Source organism: Phalacrocorax aristotelis, chromosome 4 (genome assembly GCF_949628215.1).
Source record: "Phalacrocorax aristotelis chromosome 4, bGulAri2.1, whole genome shotgun sequence".
In the NCBI taxonomy this organism is placed as follows: Eukaryota; Metazoa; Chordata; class Aves; order Suliformes; family Phalacrocoracidae; genus Phalacrocorax; species Phalacrocorax aristotelis.
Window position 1 is genome coordinate 9581625 of NC_134279.1, and position 24144 is coordinate 9605768.

Here is a 24144-nt window from a genome sequence, read left to right on the forward strand (position 1 = left end):
GTCAGTACTGAAAAAATAATCTTTTAATTCAGTAGTCTTTTAGTGTTTGAACAATTCATTACACAGGAATACTTCATTACATTTAATATATTCAGTAAGCATCAAATATTAGACCCCTTAAGCAGCAGCTACACCTCTCATACTAGAGTTATTCCACTTATTTTTTCCCCAGTAGTATTGAAACAGGTAAAACAAACCCGTACAGATGAGCTTAGGCCCCATTATGAAAGAAAATTATTATTTCACTTGTTAAAATAAACACTGAATCTTTCAAACATTGTAAACTCCTCTTTCTCATACCATATTATCAGAAAAAGTAAGCCTACAAATAATAGTGAACTCTCAAGGAGCCAGTTTCCTCCTTTTCACTTCACGAGCAGTGGTTGCTCAGCATAGTGCCTTCACTCTCACAAGTGACAACCAAAGTGTAAACTACTGTGCTTAGTATTTCCTTCTTGTAGTAAAGCTAAGAAAAGATGTGCGCAATGTAATGCTGTGTGGGTTATCCTTCTTGCTACTAAAAGGCATTCGGCAAAACAGTAGAAGTAAAATTGCACGTATGGTTCTCTGTAGTTCAAGTAACAGCCGCTGAGGCTCTGATTTACAATGGCTCTTAACCTACTTAAACACCCAGGTCCCACCTAAACTGCTTGTGAAGTGGGCACCTACCTCCCTCTGCAATTCCGTCACATTTCATTTGAAATCCCGGAGAAGGCGTGCTGATACACAACCGTTTGCAAAGTGAGACGGTTTGTATTAGCTGTGCTCACAAGCTAGCAAACCGAACATCAGAAGGTTCACTGTATGGAAACATCCCTACTTCAAAGTGCATGCAGCTCAACTAATCCTGTAGTTACAAGAGTTACTAATCCTGATTCACAGAATCAAGATAAATATTTCTTTTACTTCTTTCTGAAAAGGATGCACGTCACCTGTGACCTTCACAGCTGCATTCAGTACAGAGGTGCACCATTTAAGCTGTACACGCTTCAAATGTGCCATTGTATCGACCTGACTTGTTCACATCCCTTCCTCTGCTGCTAGAAAAGCAGAATACAAACGCTCTGTGGCAGCAGGTGCGACCATATATATTAGGATATGACCAAGTTATGTGTTATGTCAATGTGTAAGTACAGGTCTACGGTTCTTAGTATACAGCCAACAAGGTCAGTGGTTCGGTACTCCTCATTAAAAAGTAGTAATAAACTAAAGTATTATTCCTGGTTGGTTTTCCTTTTTTTTTTAAAAATACGTATTTAACAATTCTCTTCTTGCATCCTTCCGTATCTGACAGAAAATGCAATCAGTCTCTTGTATACTATCTCCAAGACTAAGAGGGAGACTACAACTACTCCACAGATTAAGCTAAACGCCCAGCGTGGTCCCAGGTGAGTGTATATTTGGCTCACAAAAACAGGCCCAAGTATTCGTGCTCCACTTCCAGAGGCAGTTAGCCATCCCATGTAGACACCCTACAGAGGATCAAAAGCTTATGTCAGTGATACAGGAATTATTTGGCTTGCCAATAGTTCCCACCAACTATCCTATTTTGGAAATTTAGACATGTTTAAGCAATTGCTTATCTTTCTTAACTCGTTAAGATACCGAATACTTTGCTTGCAAGGGCACTGCTCAGCTTCTCTAAGCATTAATTCCAAGGCTCTGCTGAGCTACATACTCTATAGCTTTCTAACAAGAAATCATTCTGGCTCAAAACATTTAGTCTCTTACAGCAAAATATAACATGGTAAAAATGAAATAAGTGGTGAAAAAGGAAGAAAAAATTTTATTAAGCAGTAATACCAGCTTGCTATGCGTTTTACCACTGTAAAATGTCAATAACTGGAGCTATCATAACATTTATAGTCTTTATGTAATATCCTTACTAAGAGGAACATTATTCCCTACTGATATTATATAATTGGTTGTTACAAAACTGGCTCTCCCAGAACAGTTGTGAAAGTCACAAGTTTTGGGCTTACTTGTTCCAAAATTTTCAAGCTGTAAGATTTGCTGTAAATTGTAGCACGAGCCTTGCCTTCTAATTCCTCTAGGGACTTGCCTTGGATTTTAAAAAATGATTAGAGTTCCTGGAAACTTCTGCCCAGGCTGAAATGTACTATGATTTGGCTGATGACGAAAGGAATTTTAGCCAGATCCCTCATTCTAATACTGACGGCGCAGGTCCTGGAGAGCAAATGAAATAAACCGTTTAGGCATCGTGCTTACCTGAGGCTTTGGGCCTAGGATTTTTGAGTATAATGTGTAGGACATGACATTACAAACTGGATAGCCCAATCCTATCAGGATATCAGAGCTGATATACTGGGCCAGATAGATCATAGGTGTGTTCAGGCACCAGGACTGTGTGACAGGGCAGCCAACGGGTTCCACTGTGTCGTTGGATGGAAGCTGCATCACTTCCAAACTCCAGAAAGGCACGAACATTTCAGTGGAAGTTGGTCTGGGAATGGAGTTATTCTTTATTTCTGTAAAAATAAATTATGTGTGCCTTTAAGAAAAAAAAAAAAACAACAAAAAGCTTTCAGAAACACCCATGACGACAGTTTAGTATGACTTGAATTATACCTTGCCACTGGATATTTGGTAGGTTTTTCCCCCAAGGCAGTAAGATAAAGAATCCAACCAAGACAATCAGTAAGCCTCCATGGAGTATGGCACGCTCACCAGTCCTATCACACAATGAAATGACAATTATCACCTAATTAAAGTTTATGAAGGTGCTAACGACATAGCCCATTAGCTTTTGGAAAAGATGCCTGACTGAAACAACTGCAAGAAAAATTGGAAAATCACAGTAACTCAAAACCTGTTTTTCTTGTGATTCACGGGTAACAGACAGACAAGGGAGTGGGTGACGTTAACAGAATAAAGAACAACCACAGCCCCACAGCTGTGTCAAAAGTGGAAATACTTCATTGTCACAGTAAACCCAAATTCATTAACCAGATTTAAGTAACGCAGATTTGGCCTTGCCATAAACCTTTTCACATTTAGAGCTAACATAAGTAACAAAATTCCGATAAACTCCCCAAACTTACCTTTTAGATAGCGTTTTAACCACCATGAAAACAACAACCGATTCAATGCCAACCACACTAAGGATTATTCCATTATAAAAAACAGCTTCTTTCCTGGTCCAGGAATACATATCCATAGTCAATGGAGTAGCTATACTAAATTGACAGAACAAAATTACGTTAATTAAATAAAAGGCTGCTTCTATACAGTCATTTCCACACATATATTGTCTCAAAACACCAAACACAATGGTAGAGAAGCCTTTCGTCCTCATGGGCGTATCAGAAAGCACAGGCTAGTTAGAAACTAATTCTGTTCTGCATCATCTATTAAAACTAAATCCACTAGACAAAATTACAACTGCATTACACCAGCCGTACTCAGAAGCATCATTAATCTATTACTTCCAATAGTCCCTGAAAAGATGATAGAGTTGAAGCAAATCAAGAGTAATAGAAAAAAAAATCAGGCCCTGTGAGTATAAAAATAATGAACATTTAATATGGTTTCAGTTTTAGCAACCACCCAGTCTCTAGGAACTCAGTTTTCTAAAAATAATGCAATTAAGACAGAGACATGTTGTTAAAAGAAATTTTAGCAATGTTAGAGCTCAAAAATCTTACAAGAAAACCTTTTATCCTCAGAGGATTTTATAAATTAAAAAAATGAGGTATACTTCAGTCTGAGGTAATGCTATGTTGTACTTGTTTCCTTACACACAGAAAATTTGAGAGTGAATAACATCCCTCTGCAGGTAAAAGAAATCATGTAAAATAATGTAGTGTACAAGAATAGAGAGAAAGAATAAGAATACAAGAGAGAGAGAAAAAGAATACAATTGCATTAACTATTGCAAACAATTGTTTTAATCATTATTGAAATGAGAGCTTCACTGGAGCTTTTGGAGCTAATCAGAATCATACCAAGAAATTACACAAAACGAAAAGTATAGAACAAGGTACTCAACCAAAGGCACAGTTTTCTCTGAAGATTTCAGGTAGTGTTTTTTTCAAAACACTTAAAAAGTTGAGGAAATGGGTTTGCATCCGTTCAAAAGCTTTTACATTTATGTTTCATATACCACAAACTGTATGCTACATATTTTTAGTTATTACTGACCTTTAATTCATTACTCTGCATCAGTACACAGCAATTTGACTGCATATGGTTTTGGACCTCTATTTAGGCAGAGTACGGTTAAGAAAATGAGAGCAGCAGAAAAGCTTTTCCACGCACACCCAGTCTAACTACAGTTAGACTAAGACTAGACTTAGACTGTCCAAGTATATTGAGAGAAAATGGACAAACTTACGTTTCAAAGACAGCAAACACAAACAAGATGACAAAGAAAAGAAAATTGAGTGCTACCACAGCAGCATGGTCAACATTTCCTTCTGCGTCCTGATCCAGAACACCACCTTCTGCAACAAAATGGAAGAATTATTCTAAACTGCAAACCGAGCTTTTTTTTTATACCACAACAAACGTAATGATTTCCTTACTCTGTTAAGTAGCTAACATGCAGGTTGGTGGGCGGCTAGGCAGGTTTGTTTTGACAATCCAAGTGTAATATTTTAAAATCAAAATGGAATTGTTGAAACTTCAATTCCTCTGACAATGAGGGAAAATTATTTCCAAACTGGTTATACCATCTGTTTTCCCTCTGTAATGCTGGGACTGACAAGTCCTGAGTGACAGCAAAATAAGCAAACTTTTAAAAAGATCTGCATGATGGAAACCAAAACACTTTCTGTTCCCCTTGCATGGTCAAAAATACACAGAATTCTCCACACTACCACATAGTGCACTACCAATTTGTTCCTCTACGCTGGGCATAGCGTTTTCATACACAAAGCACCCACATGTAGTGTGCACGTACAGCTCCATTTTTAAAAAGAAAACTAATACAATACTGGTGATTTCCATAGATTTTAAAAGAGGCTTAAGATGACTTTTTGTATACCTTTTATTCTTCAAGTGACGAATACTCACAATATTTTAAAAAATTTGAGCTGTGTACAAAAAGGGTACATACTAGACATAAGCTGTCACACTGTATGTGGCACTTACTGTACTTCAGTCTCACCAACCGAATTTACTTATACAACATACACCTTTTAATAAGATGCTGTTTGTGAAAGCTGACATACAGTAACAATATTACTCAGCATGGCAGAGAACAGAAGAGAAGAATGACTGCAGAGTAGAAGTTAAGGGAAATTTTTTTTTTATGTCCATGTTCAGTTAATCCCATCTCTTGGAAGAGGCAGTTCCAGGATGAAAATCTGGAAGGATCCATACAATATTTGGTTTTTTTAATTCTTTGCTACCAGACAGCACTAAGGACACATATGGACACAACACAGAATGACGCAATTTCTGGCCCAGCTAGAAAGTGATGTAGCCTACTTTCCGCTTCGAGTTCCCAATGCATCAGACTTCAGAATACTTCTAAATGCTTGCAAGTAATAAGAGAGTACTTAAAAATTATAATCACAGAATAAGTTTTCAAGAAAACACAGGTACCTTCTCCTTCAAAATTGACACTTTTGCACTCCCGTCCCATGTCATCCACTCGATGCTCTCTAGAAGTATAGAATTGTTTTCATTAATACCCATATCTTTTTATCTACGATTGAGTCAAGTTTCTATTAAATAACTCTAAATGGCATAATCTTCTATTCTAATTATTCGCAGCTCGTTTAAACATCACCTGTGTAGTCTACATTTTACTGCAGTGAACACCTTCATATTCAAGAAAGAAAATATTCTAATGGGAGAATATCACATATCTGTGTGCATCTCTCCCCTCCCCTCACTGCCACCAATGGGATAAAGCATAAAAATCCCGCCTTGAGATTCTTAAAGGAAAGACACAGACCATAAGAACCCTACAGACAAGCGAAGCTTATTTCTCTTTAAAGAAAAAACATGGGCAGAAACCATCAACACTAGAAATATACCAAGGCTAAGCTAATAATCTAACAGCTGTAACTTTTTCCATCAGTTTACATTCTAGCTGTAACATCGTTATGATTAATTTATGAGCATAATTAAAAAGATATGCATTGAAGAAGGTAGAAACCCTGAAAAACAAATAACATCTTATAGTTTTAGCGCTCCAGATTTCAGGCTTATTACTCCTCCTTCTGGCCAGCATATTATTTCTTACAAGCCACCCACTAAAGCAAGGCAGAATATTTCTCTTTTTTGATGTGACTACCTGAATATGGCAAAGATGAGAATAATATTAAAAACTCCTAAAAAAGCTCCAAACAAAACTGGTGCCGTATACATGTTCAGCTGAAGGTGAACTAATTTCCATGTTATTCCTTCTTCTCCGATAAGTGTAAAACATGTCTGAAAAACTTAAAAACACAAATGTATTAAGAAAATCTTGAGAATCATTACAAAAACATTACAATGCATATAGAAAAAACATATAAAACTGAATAAGCAAAGTTGTTCTGATTGCTAAGTGAAATTTAAATATTATACCTGTCAAACCTTTTGCATTTTGAGAATCCTACTCTAAATAAACTGGTGGATACCCATGGGGTCTCAACTAGTCAGTAAACTACTTGGTTACATACATACACTGTATAAATAACAGCAATGACACTTAAAGAACTGGAAGTGAATTCTGAGTGTACCAACGGTTCATTTTCTTGGCCATGTGCAGACAACTGATTTATCCTTTTTCTTTTTCCTCCTACATGGAAAACCTTGGTCCTGGGACTGGCCTATCCCTCCTGCTAAGGGCAAGCTAGAGAGAAAAGAAGTTGTGGCTTGGTTTTTTTTAAGTAAAATTTAAATTGCTGCAGAGCAAAAGATTGTAAGATCAGGTCACTTGCTTACTACTGTTAGGAAACAGACTGAGAGTCCCTATCAAATTAGGAAAGGGAATTACCTAAATTTATACTTGATGCAAATCACAGAAAGAATGCAGACTTTTTGTGGCTGTAGACCGGTTAATGCTCTATCAACAGCACCAGTAATGATCCACGGGAGAAAAAACTTTCAACCCTGAATGTTCACCTCATTATATTACCATACACAGAACACTTCAGCTCTACTAATTGGATAATCTTAATCTCCAGCTATAGAGGACAAGTAATCAGTAGAGGCTGTTTAGGACAAAATTGCTGGTCTCTCTCTACAACACAAGGCAAAGTCTAACGCATTTCTCCCATGAAGCAGACAGAGCACCTCAGGAGCCAGTCAAGCCTGATCTAACAAACACCCCTCGAGCTCTTTGTCCCCTTTGCTCTCTGTAATACCTGTGCTATATCTTACAACTTTTGCCAATGTGAAGATTTCGTGATCATCACTACAAGATCAGAAAGATCTGTTGGATGTTATTTGCCACAATGTGTGAGGCAAGGTGGAATCTTCAGTCATTTCGGAAAAGTGGAAATGTTTGCCTGAGTACAGCAACGTTAAGTTCCCTTCTCCGTGAATAAGGTGCAATTGGTCATAGACTATTTAGTGGGCACTGGTACATAGAGCATCTTGGAACTTGGTTTTCCTGCAGCCAGCAACCCAAACCAGCTAGTTTTCAACTACAGTTAGAATTTCTTTGACTAGAGTATTTCATTTATGTTGGCATACACAAGTATGTATGACTGGATCCCATTTATTCAATTTTAGGACCACTGACAAACTATCCCTTAAAATCCCCGACATAGAGCTGCTGAGGATTCCTACTTCCAATGCTCCATTTCATCCTAAAAAATATTAGAGAAGTGAAGAAAGATGATGTGCTTTACCTGGTCCTAATATGAAGCCAACTGCCTGGCAGGCACTGGTATTTGCCATGGCACTTGTCCTTTCTGTAAGAGAAGTGGCACCCGCAATATACGATCGAACTACAGCCACGTTTCCTTAAAAAACACAAAACCAAGAAAGTGCATAAATACGAAGTTATATTCTTAAATTATCCAGTTACATTTCTTTAGGGCTGTTTTTTTCTCATTTTGCAAGGAAATAAAACCCAGCACTTGCTCTAGTATTTATACACAACTGCACAATTACACAATTTTATTATAAACTACTATTGGCTGACACTTTGCTTTCTTAAGTAACAAGTTATCATTCACATATGGTAAATCTGGTACTAAAATATCAAGTTAACCGTCTTACACAAGACAGAGAATTAATAATTTTCAGAAATATAAATTCTGACGTGGTTACCTGCTCCAAATCCCACAAGAGCACGCGCAGTCAGCATGTAGTATTTGTTGTGTGAATGAGGTACATGGACGTAGGCATAAAGACAATTAGCAGCTACTGAAATAGCAGTTGAAACAACGAGAGGTTCTCTCCTTGGCCTGTAATTGGACCACAAGCCAAACAGGGGAGAGGCAACCATTTGGCCAATGCTGTATGAAGCTATAATCCAGCCCAAGAAACTTGCATCTGCTGTCGGATCAATCTGCAGAAACAAATTAATCAATTCTATGGGTAAAGTATTATAGTATTTTATATCAACAAAAACATTTTAGAATCAGTACCTGAAATACCTAAGACTCTGCACTGTAATTCTGAGGGTGTATGGCACTATGCAATGCAGCATCAAACCTAAGCTATTGCTAAACAAGTCAGTGTGTCTGCATGGCACTGTGCGGTATTTAATACCCCGCTCTGGGTCTCAGATGCAGTTGTTTTCACATAGTACTTTGGGGCAATAAACTGTGCCTAACTTGTCTCCAGCAGTGCACCAAACCAATGAAAAGTGCTTTGCTTCTGTGACTGGAAAAAGCTCACTTGCAGCGAACTCAAATAGTTTTAATATAGCACTGCTGATGGCTATAGGCATAATTTAAGCAGTAGGGTAAGTCAGTTTGCATGCCAGGAGCAAGAAATGACTTAAGTAATCTCTGCACATGCCTGAATATGTCCTGATTTACAAGGCTGATGATGCATTTCGTTTTCTTCTCCAAGAATTCAGCACCAGCCTTGATTTTAATGACACCTCTAGGACCCTGCCCACGATACTTCTTCCAAATTTGCATTAGAAACTGCCTTCTACAATTCCAGGAGCAGTAAAATTAAAGTTTGAGAGACCTTTTATACCACTGCTAACAAGAATGCAATGCAGAGAGAAAAAAACACCAACCAAACTAAAAACCTGGACACAGGTGACTCCCAATTAAGAATATCAAGAAGGTCTAACTGCAAAAATTTGACATTTACAGAGCAAATTCTACCTTCCGCTTCCTTTTTTTTTTTAATGCAGACAAGCCCTGTGTATTATGTTTTAACCCTAAAATGCATTCAGATAAAGAGATTTCTATTGATCCACTGTCTAAGAAAACAGTGAAATTACATTGGAAAACCAGGCATTTCTGGATTATGATGTACCTTTATCAATTCAGGAAAATAACTGTCAGACTTTACATGGAATAATGAAAGATGTCTAAGTGGATGGCAAAATAAAAGTCTCTTATAACCACACATTCCTTTTACTGTTTCTTTTCCTAAATAAATTGCCAAGTTTTGTATTACATACTTTCTGAGCAGGAGTTTTCTGTTCTTATTAATTAAAAAAAAAGTATTTACAAACCTTTTGGAGATACGGCCACACAGACATTATTACAATTGAGAAACCTGCAATGCAGTAAAAACATAGCTGAAGTTACTTTATTTGCTGTGTTTATCAGTAATTTGTTTTACGGAAAGAGTTATTACAGGTTCATTCTTCTGCTCCTAAGTACAGTATATTCTAAAACTGTGCATTGGTCCATCACCTGAAAAATTATGTATTATGTGCTTTTTTTAAGGAGTGATAATTCTTCCTAACAGGAAGAACTATTTTTAAAAGGACATTTTATAGGTTCATAAAAAATAGAAAAGAATTCCTGTGAAAATAGTACTGATGCGCCAAGCAAACTGTGTGGGATTTTTCCTCCCAATGGAAAGACAAGGTGCCCAGGGTAAAAAGAATGTCTTCATATACTGACATGTTTGTATTAATTTATCAAAGAAATTTTAATTAATCAAATAAAAAAAAAAATCACAGAGGTATCCTATGATTTTTCAATATCATTTCTAAGCCTACAGAAAAATCACCAGAAGCCTTGTTTCCAGGGAGTTATTTAAGAATGAAACAGCCATTTGTCCTGCAGTGGAGATGCAAAATCCCATAGGGGAAAACAAGCTCTCATACACATTTTCAAATAGATAACATAGATTCCCATAAAAATCTTACCTCTTAAGAACTCAGCATTATTTCTATTTTCATTACCTAGAAGTTGCACTTTGTATGATAAAAGTGTGACCCTAGTTTTGTTTGGTTCGGAGCAATGACCTTGCTCTGCCAGTACCTTTTACCCTGAACTATTACAAAGCCATAAAACAAAGATTTAAGTGATAGATCATTTAGTCTCAAAACAGAGTATTATTTAACTTATCTTACTAAATGTAACTTTCTGTTTGCTTTGCTAGTCATGTCTTCTCTTTTGAAGAATCAGAAAATGCACCTTTTTAAGGTTATAAAAGGACAGTAGCATTAAAGGAGCTATGTAGTTGAAACCTAGAAAACCCTGTAATTTTCAAACCAAAATACATTCATTAAGCAAATAACACTGAAATCCACCTGTGCTTACTTACCTACACTACTGAGAAACATAGTAAGATACATAATCCAGATGGATCGCCACCTGCTCTTATAATGCTCTTGTGTTTCCACAATGTCCCTGTTTTTGAATCAAAAGTCGAGAGAGAAAGAAATCGTTCAGATTCTCTTCCAGTTTTTCCCACAGGACATTAAAAACATTTTTCACAATCCTCTCAATAAAATTGTGTAAATTGTTATGCAGGAACGGACTTCCACACAGCAAAGAACACAACACATTTATTTTAGAAGCAAGCTAATTTTTTGCTGAAAAACACTAGGCTGACAAGCAAGAAACTAACAGAAATGCTATCATGTATCATTGCATTTAAATGTTACACAGAGAGATATTTATCTAGAGAGATCTTCAATTCTGCAATCTCTTTGGAGGATCACAGATATCCTGTAATGGCTTGAAGAAGCATGTATTAAAAGCATGTGTTAAACCATAAAACCCCAGACACCTTCTCAGAGCTGTGAATTTAAAGCAAAAAAAAAAAAACAAAAACCAAACCTGAACAATTATTGATTAGACTAAGAGGTACAGTCAATCTATTCTTACCATGAGAAAATATACTGTACAATGTAAAAGATGCGTGTAAAAGATGTTGCTGAAGATTTTAAGGGCTGCAAAAACATTTAAAATAGAAGTTAGAAACTTTGTGAGCAGTAGGTTATTTTTGTAAACTTCATAAGCACCTTCTGAGACCCATGTATTTTTTCAGAAGCAAGAACGTCTCAGGGCTCTTCATTTCTCTGTCCAAAAGATGCAGGCCTGGGTTATATATGCCTGAACATAGTTTATGAACATTGTTTATATAGGCCATATATAGACTTAGGCGTACATGCAATTTTAAAGCTAATACAGCTACTCCACGGCATGATTTGTACATTTGTTTCTTCAGAAATGTTTACACCATTGAAGTGTCTTGGTTCAGTGAAATTTTAACCACATAAACGACGTTTCTAAACGTACTTTGTAATCTTACTGCCCATCACTCATAGGAAAAAAGCCAGTCAACTTCTTGTATATGGTACGCATATGCTCTGTTTGGTTACTTTCAAGGTTTTAGCTAAATCGAGCAGTACGAGTATAAAAACAAAGTCAAAGCAAAGAGAGGAGCAGCAGCCGCCCCTACGCGTTCAAGGCACTGCTGTTTTCCTGACAGAAGAAACCAAGTGACCAACTGCTGCCCGCACAAGAGTGCAATTAAATACCTAGGCTCCAGCACCACAACAACCGATTTGTATGCTTTTTAGAAACTTCCCAAGAGAGGGCGTTTGGTTTTTTCACAGCGGGAAGCAGCCCCGCTCCCCGACCCCCCCCGGGGTAAAGCACCCACGCAGGGGCAGAAGGGACTCGTCACCCACGGGTGGTTCCTCTAGTGACTGGTGGGGTGTCGCCTCAGCCCCCCGGCGCAGGGAGGGAGGGAGAGAAGGCGCCTGTCGGGGCCGCCGCACGGGTTGCCGCCTCACCGCCTCAGAGAGGAGAGGGGCGGGAAAGAAGAAGCCCCTACCTGCTCTCCCCCTCCGCCGCCGCCTCCTCTCCAGGACTCAGCAAAGGCTCCCGCCCCTCAGCAGCCACCTCCGGACTGGTGTCGGCGGCCGCCATACCGACCCCGTAGTGCCAGGATCCCCTTCCCGCCCGCCGCCGGTGGGCGCTGCCGGCCGGGGGCGAGGGACGGCTGGGCGGGGCGGGGCGGGGTGGGGCGGAGCGGAGCCGGAGGGACGGTCACGCGCATGGGGCGGGGCCTCCCCCGTGTCTGCTGAGCGCCTGCGTACGTGCGCCCGCCCGTGCGGCCAGGCCGCCCCGCCCCTCTCCCTCCTCCTCCTCATCTTCCTCCTCCTCCACTACGACCCCTTCCCGCTCATGCGGTGCCCTAGTACCGGCAACGCCGGGCCGTCGGGTGAGTGACCTTTGCGGGGCGGACAGGAGGGGATGGGGTGGGAAGGAGGACTCCCCCACCCCCTCGCCCGCCCGGGGAGCGGCGGCTGGTCTCCGCGCCTCTCTGAGGCGGCCTCGCCCCGCGGGCGGGCTGCCGACCCCTGTCCTCCCGCGGGGGGACGGGCTCGGTGTCCGGCGGGCTGAGGGGGAGCGGGGCGGAGCGGGGGTCCGCCTCCCCGCCGCGCCCCCGGGCCTTAACGGGGCGCCTCCTGCCGCCTCTTCCCGGGTCAGCGGTCCTGGGTCCCGCTCGGTGCGGGCTGAGGGAGGGCTGGGCGGTTCCCCAAAGGGTGTCGGGGCCGGCCGCAGCCCCGGGGCCGGGAGGGCGACGTCGGATGAGCCCCGCACTTTGGACCGGTGAATGTCGGGGTGGCAGGGCGAGGCGGGAGGGGGCGGCTCGGCCGGCGGCGCAGCCCTCCTGCCTTGGGCCCTCTGTCCGGCCGCAGGCTCCTCCGTATCCCGGCCTGTGGAGTGGCTGTGGGCGTGTCTGACCTGTTGCCGTGGCTTCTTTATGATTTTTTAAAAAAAATCAATCTTTCTTTTACTGGAGGGAAAAGAAAAAAAGTATGACCTAACATTAATTGGAAAAGTGGTGTGTGTTTTTTTTTTTTTAAAGTGCAGGGAAGTTAAGGAGTCGGCCTCCTAAAATAAGATACACCTTGACTTCTTTGGGTTGACTTCTTGGTGGGAACTGTCGCGTAGTCATGTATAAAAGCACTAGTCTGGGCCTTTAACAAAGTCTTTACGTTCCTTCCAGTGGTAGTGTTCTTGTAATTGAAGCTGCATGCACTGGATGAAAAGGAATGGCTGACCTACTGCATGTTGGATTTTGGATTTTTTGTGCCTGTTCCTATGAAATAAGTATACACACCAAAAATGTATTGTTAGCATGCAGTATGAGGGTTCTGGAAGCAAAGAAAAACACTCTTCCTAGAGTAAGAGATTAGTTATAGTTTATCTCTAGGTTTCCTTATCTTCTTCTGTAGCAAATACAGAATGTATTTTGTATTAGAATGTAGGGAGTTTTTTAGTGGATCACTTCAGAATGTGCCTTTCTATCTGTTACAGTTTCTGTTCACAACTTACAATCATGTAAAGCTTACTGTGTTAACAATATACTCGTTGAATATTCATAGCACAGGTACTGTTCTGTGGGTTACACAGCTATGCAGCATCTTTATTGGGTCACTGCTTCCAGCTGACCTGTCTTACAAAGGGATTGTCATGTTACACTCGTGGTATCAAGTGGTGGAAACCTACTCACATTCCAAAACAAGCTCTGCTGATTCTTTTCTTAAGTTCAAACTCCTGCTGTTACAATAAACTCTTTACTTCTACTGTGAAGTTATAAAATTTCCACCTCCAACAGTTGGATTTGCCATTTCTGACAGTGAAACTACTTGTAATTGTCTTTCCATGTAGATGTTGATGGGCAGTGACTGAAGTGTGTCCTACCTTTTTGTTATTAAGGTAAACAAAATGGGAGACTGACCCCTATTTTATCTCGGTAATACATCTGAGAAGTTCTATACAACATACTTCAGGTACTTGAAATATTTTTTGTTTTAGTGTTTCTTGCACTCTTAACGGTAGTGGTTTAATCTTCAATCTGATTAATTGAAATATCCTGAGTTACCTCAAAGTCTTTATTCAATCAATAAAACCGAATACAGGATGAAGCAACCCTTTCACCTCAATCAATATTGCATTTAAATATAAGGTACTTGCCTAGAAATTTGTTTTGGCATTCCCTCCGCGCAACAGAGAGAGCTCATCAGGCCAGCCTTTGAAATCACAGCAAAATCAACATCTTCACGTTTGTTCTCTTCTTTGATTTTTATTTTGGAGAGGATTTAAAACAAAACAAAAAACCAAAAACAAAAAAAACCCCACAACAACAACCAAACAAATCATGCAAGGCTGCTTTGTTAAGATTCAAAACATTGATTAAAACTTCTTTTCACAATACCAACAGATCTGCAAATCTAGCTTTAGTATATTTTTGGCAGAATAACTTACTCTTGTGCATACTCAATCTGAACCATCTTCGCAGTCCTATAGAGGCTTCACTTTGTATTGCTGTCCCTGTCTCCATCACCCCATTCTCTTTCAGCACCAGGAAAATACCAAGCTGTCTCCCTGCTCCAAAAAGCAGAGGAGAGACCTTGCAGAGGCTAGCAAACATCTCCTGTCTGACACCCCAACAGCACATGAGGTCAATGGAGATCTCCAGAGTGGGCGAGGAAAATTATTATATTGAGGTTGTGATTCTATTAGACCAAGCAGATATGGATCAGAATAATAAGATTACGCAGTCGGCTCTTTGAGGCTGGTGGAGCAGGAACTAATACTTTCTACAGTGTTAAAATAGAAGGTCCCCACTTTGACTTTCTGGTGATTTCAGGTATTTATTTCTGCCCTGTAATGACTGAACATAGAACCACTGGGGCTTACTAGGATGCTTGTTCCAGTATTAAAGTACCTTAATTGTCTAAAACGTCTATTTTGATAGTAACTTACTCCAGGTGTTAAAGTGGTTTTTTTTCTGTATATTGATTCTTAAGTATTGGCTTTTCAGAAGTGCAGAGGAAACGTATTTATTAATTTCACCGCAATTTTAACTTCTTGTATTCAGACAAGTTTATTTTAAAAATGACCATATTAAACTGTGGTGGGAAAAATTAAGTCTGGATTAAAATGGAAAAAACCCCATTCATTAAATTACACTGTTGTGTAGTGCGATGAAGTTTAGACCATTTAGTATGGAGGGATCTGGGAATACTAGAAAAGAGTTAAAGGTAACTTACTGAGCCTTTGATTATTAAATCTGTTGCTTTCTTAGGTGTATGCAGATCCTGGACCTTTTTTATTATTTGCATAACCTCTATCCTGCTGACCAAGAAACCAGATTTGAATTCTCTTCCTTTTTGTTTTTTTCCTCCTTCCTTCCTCATTGGAAGAGCACGGTAGTGGCTCCCTGTTCACTTCAGTAAGTATTATTTTGAAAATAATACTCAGCTTGCCTAAAATCTTGTTGGCTTTAGCTGTATTTGAGCTAGTATATTTGCTAAAAAGAAATTATACTGGTAAGGATTTTGTTGGTGTGATTTCTTCCCTGAAGGGAGTGGGAGCATTGTTTTCAAAACCATAAGAAATGAGTTGGCCAAAATCGGAAAGGAATGGATAAAATAAGTGTTAGGGTGTATGTTTGACACCAATGAAGATAAGTTTGCAAAAATAAGCTTTCTCTGCATCAGTGACTGGAGCTACTTTTTTTCTTTTTTAAACAAATAATTACATTGCTAGAGATCTAGTCTTCTAGTTGTTTAAAACCAAATATTGTTTCAAGCTTACATTCTGAGATGTGTTTATGAAAGTGCATGTTGACTGAAAAGTTTTTGCCATCACAGCTATATTGACGGGACAGAGATCAGTGCCACTCATTGTTTTATCGGTTCAAGTAAAATACAGTTAGGACTGGTTGAAGATATAGCTCTGTGACCTTATGTACCTCTTCAGTTGGCTTGTCATCTATTATGTAAGAAATTTCTGGTTATATTAGGCATGTTAAATTCCTACTCCTAAATTACATTTTCCTGAAAGCTAGAGTTAGTATTAACTGCCTTTGTACTTTGTTTAAAATGAAAAGAATTGACCCAAATGTTAAGGTTCACTTCCTTGGAATAAAATGGTATGGCTTTTCTTTAACACGGATACCAGAATAAGAACCTACTTTGTGTTACAATCAATGAACTTGCCATTCAAGTTAACACCTTTAACTGCCTTGTTTTTACCTGTTCTTTTTTAGATGTCAGCTTGCTGCTAATGGGTGTAAGTAAATTAGATGTCTTGTACAGAAAGCTTCTCCTCACTAAACTTTTCATCAGAGGATGGGGAAAACCAGAGGATCTGAAAAGGTGACTTGTTAAAAAAACCCCATATAAACAGTACTTTATATTAAAAGGAAAAAGCAACCCCTGAAGTGCCAACAATTGTTACTATCCTGTATTTAAAAACACCTCACTTGTTAGTTTTATTCAGGAAATCATGTCTTTCCATACTAAGAGAGGAGCTGGATTTAAAAGACGTCTTAAAGGGATTTGCTAAATGTTTGTGTTTCAGGAAGCTCTTCTTGAGAGGATATATATAGGTCCAATTACATTTTTTGCTTAGGCATATAAGCATAACATACTTCAAGCAGCATCTCTGAAGGTGTATTCTAAAAACAAAGCTTGCTGAGTTTTTGCTGAGGAATTGTTCTCTTTTACATTAAAGAGGATCTTGCTAGCTTTCTGTAACTTCTTAACAATAATGAGCTTTAAAATTGTAAGATCTAATCAGAAGTTTCTCTTATAGCCCAAAGCAGTAAACTCATTCTTTTTAGATGTCTTGAAAATAGTAAAAAAATGGAAGTACCCCTTAATTTTTGTATTTGCTTGATTTTATTAGTTATTATTAAGAGTAATGCCAGGAAGTTCAGCACTTGTACTTCTTAAGTTTAAAACTTGACTGAATATATACATTCTGCATTATGTAGTATTTAAATAGGAAATTATAAATCTGCATTTAATGAGCTAATTCTTATGTATTTGAAACTCAATAAAGAAAATTAAAAAAACCTGAAGGTTTTGTTCACTGTGAATAGCAGTGGAGTTATGCAGGGTTTGTTTTTTGTTTATAAGTCCAAGTGAAACATCTCATCTTGAAATGTCACTTGAATTGCTTTGTATGCCTTTCTTAGTTGACTTTTCTCTTCAGTAGCAGACTTTCCTGCAAAATGAGACTGGATTTTAAAAATGTTTAGTTTACTTTTGTTGAAATAAGCAAAAAAGGTGTGTTTTGTTTTGATTGCAGCATTTCTGTTTTGTGTGTGTACCTGAAATAGGATGTTTTAATGTTATCAAAACCCTCTCAAAAACTCTTAGGTTCTTGGTGAGACATGAAGTTCCACTCCCCCATCCCCATCTCCCCCCAACACAATTACTGCCTATAGGGGAACTTCTGACTAATTTTACTGTTAGCTATTGCAATGCTAGGCAAGGCGTTTCTCTTGCGTGAGGTCTATAAGGGTGCAATCACGTTAATGTCAAGCAGCATTAAGAAAGCATTGCTGGCAGGAATAATGCAATCAGCTATGGCCCTTCTTTTTTTCATAGTGGGGGGGAATGTCTCACATGAGGTCAAAAGCTGTGGGGGAAACATGAGGCATGCTTGCTGGCCTGCTGGTCTGAAAAGTGGAAGAAGAATTCGTTCTCTGTATTTCCCTTGAATGGAAAGAAGATGAGCTGTACCCCAGCAGCCTGGCTTCACCTGGATGAAGAAGGAAGAATACCACCTCCTCCTGACTCCTCACGCTGGCGAGTGGGAGGAGGGAGGACCACTCCCTAGTATGCATGCCCTGTCATGCCAGAAACAGTGTCAGCATTGTCTGTCTTTTTTTTTTTTGACTTATCACGCTGAAGCTCCATTAGAGGAAATTATTAAATTACTTATACCTCAAGCATTAACTGAGATTGACTGATATTGCAGAATACCCTGCGTAGATGTAATCTGAAGTTTTATGTGCACGCCCTTCATGTGATGACTACTGATATCCTAATGCTTCCTCCTCAACTCATTAGCAAGAGTTGAAATTCTTCAACACATGCAAGATCTAGCCTTCAGTATCCTCCCAGCTACAGAGGAAATAGATAAATGCAGTATTTTTAGAGGATTTAGTGTCAAGCAAAGCCTCTCTTCATAAGGGTAGCTTACCCTCCACATTCACCTCTCCATACCTTTTACCCTTATTTTATCAGAAATACTTGATGCACTTGTGCTTCTGGACAAGAAGAGTGAAGGCTATATAGTAGAGCTACTTTTGGTACAGTGGTAAAATCGACTTTCTGTCCTTTAGGTTTGTTTTTTTTTTTTCCTAGTGTTGGGAAGGTGGACGGGTCATTGCTGTTACGCTGTTGTTCTGTACTTTCTACTGAAATCTGCTGTTTTGGTTGGTCAGGTAACATAGTTGTGTGTATTTACAACCATAAGGATGAGCAAGTTGCTCTTAGCATAGAGTATTTAAGGCTGTGAGAGCCATTGTGAGAACCATTTTGAGGGCATCTAGTCCAAATCCCTATTCAAAACAAAGCTAACTTCTTAGTTGATTCAGGTCAGTTGGCACCTCATCCACCTGAGTATTGAAAGTCCCTTGAGGATGGAGATTATTCATAGTTTCCCTGGGCAATCTTTTCTGATGCTTAACTACTATCTTTCAGTTGTGTTCTGGTAGGAATTTCTTATGTTGCAACACTCAACCATTGTCTCTTGTCCTCTCTCTGTATACCTCTGAGAAGCCTTGTTTCATTTTCTCTGTTGGACTCTGCAGCCTATTTAAGTAGTAGAAGAAAGTAACTAGGTTTGCCCCTGAGCACGTTCTTCCCCAGGGAATAGAAACCCCGTCCCCTTGACCTGCTGGATTCTCTCTTGCTAAATGCAGAGGTTATGTCATTGGTCTTCCTAGCTGCAAGGATGTGCTGCCAACTCGTGTTCAGTTTGCTGTCCCCCAGAAACCCCGTGCCTCTGCCTGCAGAGCTGCTAGCTAGCTGGGAAGTTCCCAGCCTGTATTGTTGCATGGGGCTCTTCTGTCCTAGGTGCAAGACGTCGCAGTTTTATTGTCGAGCATTAGGATACTTGTTGACTTGTTACTCTAGCTTTTCTGGGTAGCTCTGAACAGTAGCCCTACCTTCCAGCTGTTAACAGCACCCTCCCGTTTGTGTCATGAACTTCCCTAAGTGCTGTTAGTAATTTGTTTCCAGATAGCTTTCAGATCGTTGGCAATTGCACTTTGATGTTGGTAGTCCAGCTTGTTTTTCACCCATTCAGTCTGTATTGCCCCAGTGTGGCTACAAAGGATCTGTAAGCGTAGGAGGTTGCTATGTCTTGATTTAGTCCTGAAGAATGACACAAGTTTTCAACATATCAGGTGTAAAATACTATTTAAGAGCTGTGCAATGACAAGCTATGTACTCGAGCCTTTTTTTTAACTTAAAAACTTTATTTTCTACCTATCCTATGGTAGCTTGATTAATCTGTAAACGCAAAGCTGGCTTCATAACTTTTATTTCCTTTGTGGCTTACTTTAGCTCCTGAAATTGTGTGTGTGTATATATATATACACACACACACACACACATAGCTATATATATATAGTCTCTTTTTTTTAGATTAAAAGTTGAATCTTCTCTGTTTCCTTTCAACAGAATATTTGAATTCAGAAAAATTATTGGCAATAGGGAAAAATGCCAGACGCTGGTTTCAAGAGATTACCCAGTGTTCATTGACAAGGTACTTAAAAGCAAGAGATGATGCAGTTTAACAAAATTTATTTTCCTCGTGGTATATAAAGGTGAAATCAACTTAGTACCTACCAGGCTGCTTTTGTGGTATAGAAGAACAGAATCTTGATGTCAGGTAAATCTATATTTTCCTGACTGGTCAATGCTGTGGCAAGATAATACTTTTAACAGTTTGCTGTTCTGATTTTTTTTGTTTTGTTAAAAATTGAGCTGCTGTGGATAGAATTAGGAGCAACGACAAAAATGTGAAACAGGATTGGAACGGGTGGGAAAATGAGCAGTCACGTTGGCTACTAGCAGAGAATGGAAGGAAACGAAGAATAAAGCAGTGGCTGTAGAGATACTGCTTTATTCCCCCCCAGTAATATGATAGTTGGCAGTGTGGGGGGTGGGATGTCAGATCTTAAAGCTCAAAAAAATGCTCAAAACTTAGTGTGTTGTCAAAGTTATTTAAAGTGGGGCAGCATTACACTTCTCCTTGATTCCTTTAATAGGTCATTTAATAAAAGCAAAGTTTGAAACAAATATTTTGACTATGTTGGTAACATGTATATCCCTATATTTGAAATAGACCTCAGCTTTGAGTTTTTTAAAGTACATTTTTATCCTATAACAAATTCTGCTTTAAGAGACTAGCTTTCAGAGAAAGTTAAACACTGATATGAAATGTATTGCTATCATCTCATTCTCTCTGCAGGTTGAGGAGCAATCCGACTGTAAAATCCTTGAGGGGCACTTCATTTCCCCCTTGGCTCATTATGTCCCAGGCGTCCTGCCAGTCGAATCTCTTATAGCAAGGTAAGAGAAACCAGGTGGTATTTCCCTTCTGAAACTAGTACTGCAGAGAAATAAGAATGGTCTATAAGTAGTTTTATTGTGAAGCTAATTGATTTTAACACAAATTATCTGTAAAATATTTCTAACTGGTTTGGTTCTAATGTGTTGAAGTAGTTTTTGATCTCAAAAGTGAAGATAGTTCTTATTCAAGTGATAGTTTAATCTGTGTTTAAAAAAAAGGACATACCTTGCTAGGGGACTTTTTGAGTGTAGAAATCGTATTGCACAAAGCTATGGAATATCCTGGGGTTTTTTAAAATTATTTTTTGTTTTTTTTTCCCAAATGTGCACGATGCTGGAAATGAAGGATGTTATAGCCAGGACAGTAGTTGCTTGTTTTACAGTAGCAGGAGAAACTGTTTATGTGAAAGAAGCATGTTATTATATTTGAAGGAACAATTCCAGCCTTCCATTTACATTGACTACAAAAATATTGTACGTGTACTGAAGTAGTAAGTTCATTTAATTGTAGCAAGAGAATCTGGTGCCTTTCTTACTTGGCAAGCCAAAAAAAACCCAGTGTCCTCACAGAGAGCTGGATGATCCCTAACAGTCAGAAGATACCTAATGGCATTTTTGCTGGTTTCACACTAACGCTGCTTTGTGGCTGAGGAGTGGGTTTGGAAAGGGAGTGTAACTTCTGTTTGCTTTTAGTTTTGAACTAAACTTGGAAATTTTGAAATTTTGAAAATTAAATCTGAAGTTTGTCAGCTCAAGTCGATACGGTCACTGTCAATTTTATCGATATAACTGGTTGGTGTTTTTATGTGTACTTAAATGTGTAACACTAAGGAATGTCAGAAAAAGTTTGATAGTCTTTTTCCACCTCTCCATTGGTTAGAGAAAGAACCTGTCTCTTAACATTATTGGGCTAATTAGTACCATACCAGAAAATATAGTATACTGAATGTTTCCTTATTTATGTTCTCTTACAGTTTGTAGTCAGGTTATGCTAATTGCTACATTGGACAGTATTGTTACAGTTTTGAAATGCTCCACAAATGCCCCTTAAGATGGTTGTGCATTGCAGGAATATGTTTTCCAAAGTGTAACATACTGTAGGTAACAGTGCTCTGTCTTGTGGGGAAAATACTAGTGGCTCAGAGTGATGTTCTTTTCCCCCCCCTCCCAGTAGTCAGACTGAAAATAACTTGAGTAGCAGCAGAAGACATTAACTGATTGATGTTGGATGTATAGAATAGTTTCATGGTTTGTATGTTGGGTTTTTGATTTTTTTTTAATAATTTAAATATATTGCTCATCTTAATCTTCAATTTCAGCTGTTGTGCCCTCAGGAGAAAAATAGCAATGCTGCCTAGGAGAGCTAGTCATACTTGTTTAGGCTGCTTTTCATCTGAAGTTCCATTTCTCTACTCTGCAAAATTTAAATTGTGATGATGAGGTAGTGGTCTTTTTTAGGAACGTGATCTTTCAGCTTGGCTCCTTTTCTCATTTGGCATTTATTCTGTCCTACTTTTGGATTCCTTTCTTTGCTGGATGTGTTTATGAAAAATGATATTGCTGAATAGCTGGCAGTTTGCCTACATAGGTTTTGAAAATACTTTATTCTGTCTTTGTCTTTTTTTAAAGATTATTTTCTCTGGCACAGCTTGTAAATAGATACACTTACTTTGCTAAAATAGCTGTTTTGTTTCTCATAGATTTCAGTTCATTATACCCAGAAGATGGAGTAGCAAGCACAGACCTGTGTGCATTCATTTAGCAGGCACTGGAGATCATGTGAGTATGTAAAATGTAAAACTGATTGTAACTGAGAAATTAAATAATATTTTTGCCTTACTATATGTTTGTACATCTTATTTTTAGCACTTCTGGAGGAGACGCACATTAATGGCACGCCCAATGATTAAAGAAGCCTGTATGGCTTCCCTATTGCTAGAAAATCCTTATTATATCCTTTTGTGGGAAGAACAATAGTTATTCTTAACATTCTCTCCAGAAAGTGCAAGACACTTCACAGTAATGTAATATGTGCTTTGTGGATCAATTTCCAGTGGACTTTTCAGTGGAGGGAAGCGAAAAGCAAAGTATGACCGCTGCATGAAACACAGTGTGGAACACAGTTAATATAATGTGCCACTTCTATACCAAGTATTGCTTTTCTGATTTGTTTGAAAATGTCTTCTACAGCATCTTACTGTAGTCATTAGAATAGAAGGTCTGATACAAATCTGTGTACTGATCAAAGTACTGGTAGGATTCCTTTAGCCGTGACAGGGTGAAAACTATTCTATGTCATACTGTGTGACTTCTGGATGTGTTAATGAGAGAAAAGAAAGTTGCCTCTCCTGCCTTCCCTTCTCAAATGCAATCCTTTAGTACCTCAGGTACTTTTGAGAAACTTACTGCTACCATTTAAGATTTGTTTCTTTTAAAAAAAATTAGGTTCTGTCCTGTCATCAATTCATTAGTAACTTCTATAACGCTGTTATTCTGTTTCATTAAATAGAATCTTTGGTTACACTTTTTTCCTACCCATATACCTGACAAAGTAAAATCTTATGTTGCAAACTACATCAGCAGCTACATTTAACCTGATGTTCCAGTTAAATATCTGGAATTTAAGTTCCAAGTTTTAATTACTCTGTGCTATTTATGTATGTGATTTATTTTAGTTTTTGTTTTAATTACCACTTTTTATATAAAGAAATTTTTTACTTTCTTTAACTTGAGTCTTCTACATGGCTGTAGAAAACCTAAGGATCAATTGTAAGTATTACCGTTATATTCATACATACCATCTTTTTGAAATACCTTTTTTTTTCTGAAAAAGCTCAAAGTAGTGTAAACTTTGATAGCTTATTAAGAAAAAAAAATCCCAAGCATGGGCCACTTGTAACCTGCTAATGTGTAATTGTCTGCCCTTTGCTAGGGTGCTTTGCCATTTTTTCTGTTAAGAGATCACAGTGATCAGGAAAGTGTGCACGGGATGGACTTCCAGTATAGCGTGAGATGCAAGCAAGTACCAGTTTATTTTCCTGAAGGACAACTGTGTGTAGAAATGCTGCAATTATATTTCAGTCGACTGTGAATAATCTTTGCTCAGATGGTGCATTTTCCTGTTACAATTGCGAAGATTTTGCTTTTCCAAGGTATTTTAAGGATTTACAGTCAGGTAAATAAACCTGGTGTTGCTTATTTGTTAGTCAGTGGACACTATGCAATAGTCAGTATTTTACAGGACTTGTTCCCTCAGTCATTTTCTTAAATGTGTATTTAGAAGCTGAATTAGGTGGTCCTGTTTTTTTGCTTTTCACATTTTCCAAACCACTGGAGTATAAACAGAATTAAACAGGATATGTGTCTGAGGCAAAGCTGTGGTTTTAGTCTACCAGTATTTCTTAAAGTGC

General features: G+C 38.7%; 2 protein-coding genes across 5 annotated transcripts in view; one reads left to right on the top strand and one right to left on the bottom strand.

The window, feature by feature from the left end:
* Window positions 1–12422, bottom strand: MFSD8 (major facilitator superfamily domain containing 8). 2 transcript variants are annotated; one of them, XM_075090230.1, is made up of 12 exons: window positions 12175–12422; window positions 10654–10739; window positions 9608–9651; window positions 8236–8476; window positions 7812–7925; window positions 6266–6410; window positions 5569–5627; window positions 4355–4463; window positions 3063–3197; window positions 2590–2693; window positions 2230–2489; window positions 1–1472 (listed from the first exon to the last, which is right to left on the bottom strand). In XM_075090230.1, the coding sequence occupies exons 1-12, from the start codon at window positions 12267–12269 to the stop codon at window positions 1257–1259; spliced, it is 1608 nt and encodes a 535-aa protein (XP_074946331.1). In that variant the 5' UTR covers window positions 12270–12422; the 3' UTR covers window positions 1–1256. The 2 variants fall into 2 exon arrangements, with proteins under 2 accessions (XP_074946331.1, XP_074946332.1); XM_075090231.1 differs by having other exon boundaries at window positions 4355–4460; window positions 12175–12355.
* The window catches only part of ABHD18 (abhydrolase domain containing 18), a 24104-nt gene continuing 12351 nt past the window's right edge, over window positions 12392–24144 (top strand). The window contains exons 1-9 of one of the 3 annotated variants that reach the window (XM_075090232.1): window positions 12426–12564; window positions 14070–14143; window positions 15442–15588; window positions 16408–16516; window positions 19841–19925; window positions 20634–20734; window positions 22435–22513; window positions 22601–22685; window positions 23476–23503. In XM_075090232.1, the coding sequence (XP_074946333.1) occupies window positions 16425–16516; window positions 19841–19925; window positions 20634–20734; window positions 22435–22513; window positions 22601–22685; window positions 23476–23503 (470 nt within the window). In that variant the 5' untranslated portion in view covers window positions 12426–12564; window positions 14070–14143; window positions 15442–15588; window positions 16408–16424. Of the gene's footprint in view, window positions 12565–14069; window positions 14144–15441; window positions 15589–16407; window positions 16517–19840; window positions 19926–20633; window positions 20735–22434; window positions 22514–22600; window positions 22686–23475; window positions 23504–24144 lie in introns of all 3 variants that reach the window. The other 2 variants (XM_075090233.1, XM_075090235.1) reach the window with 2 other exon arrangements.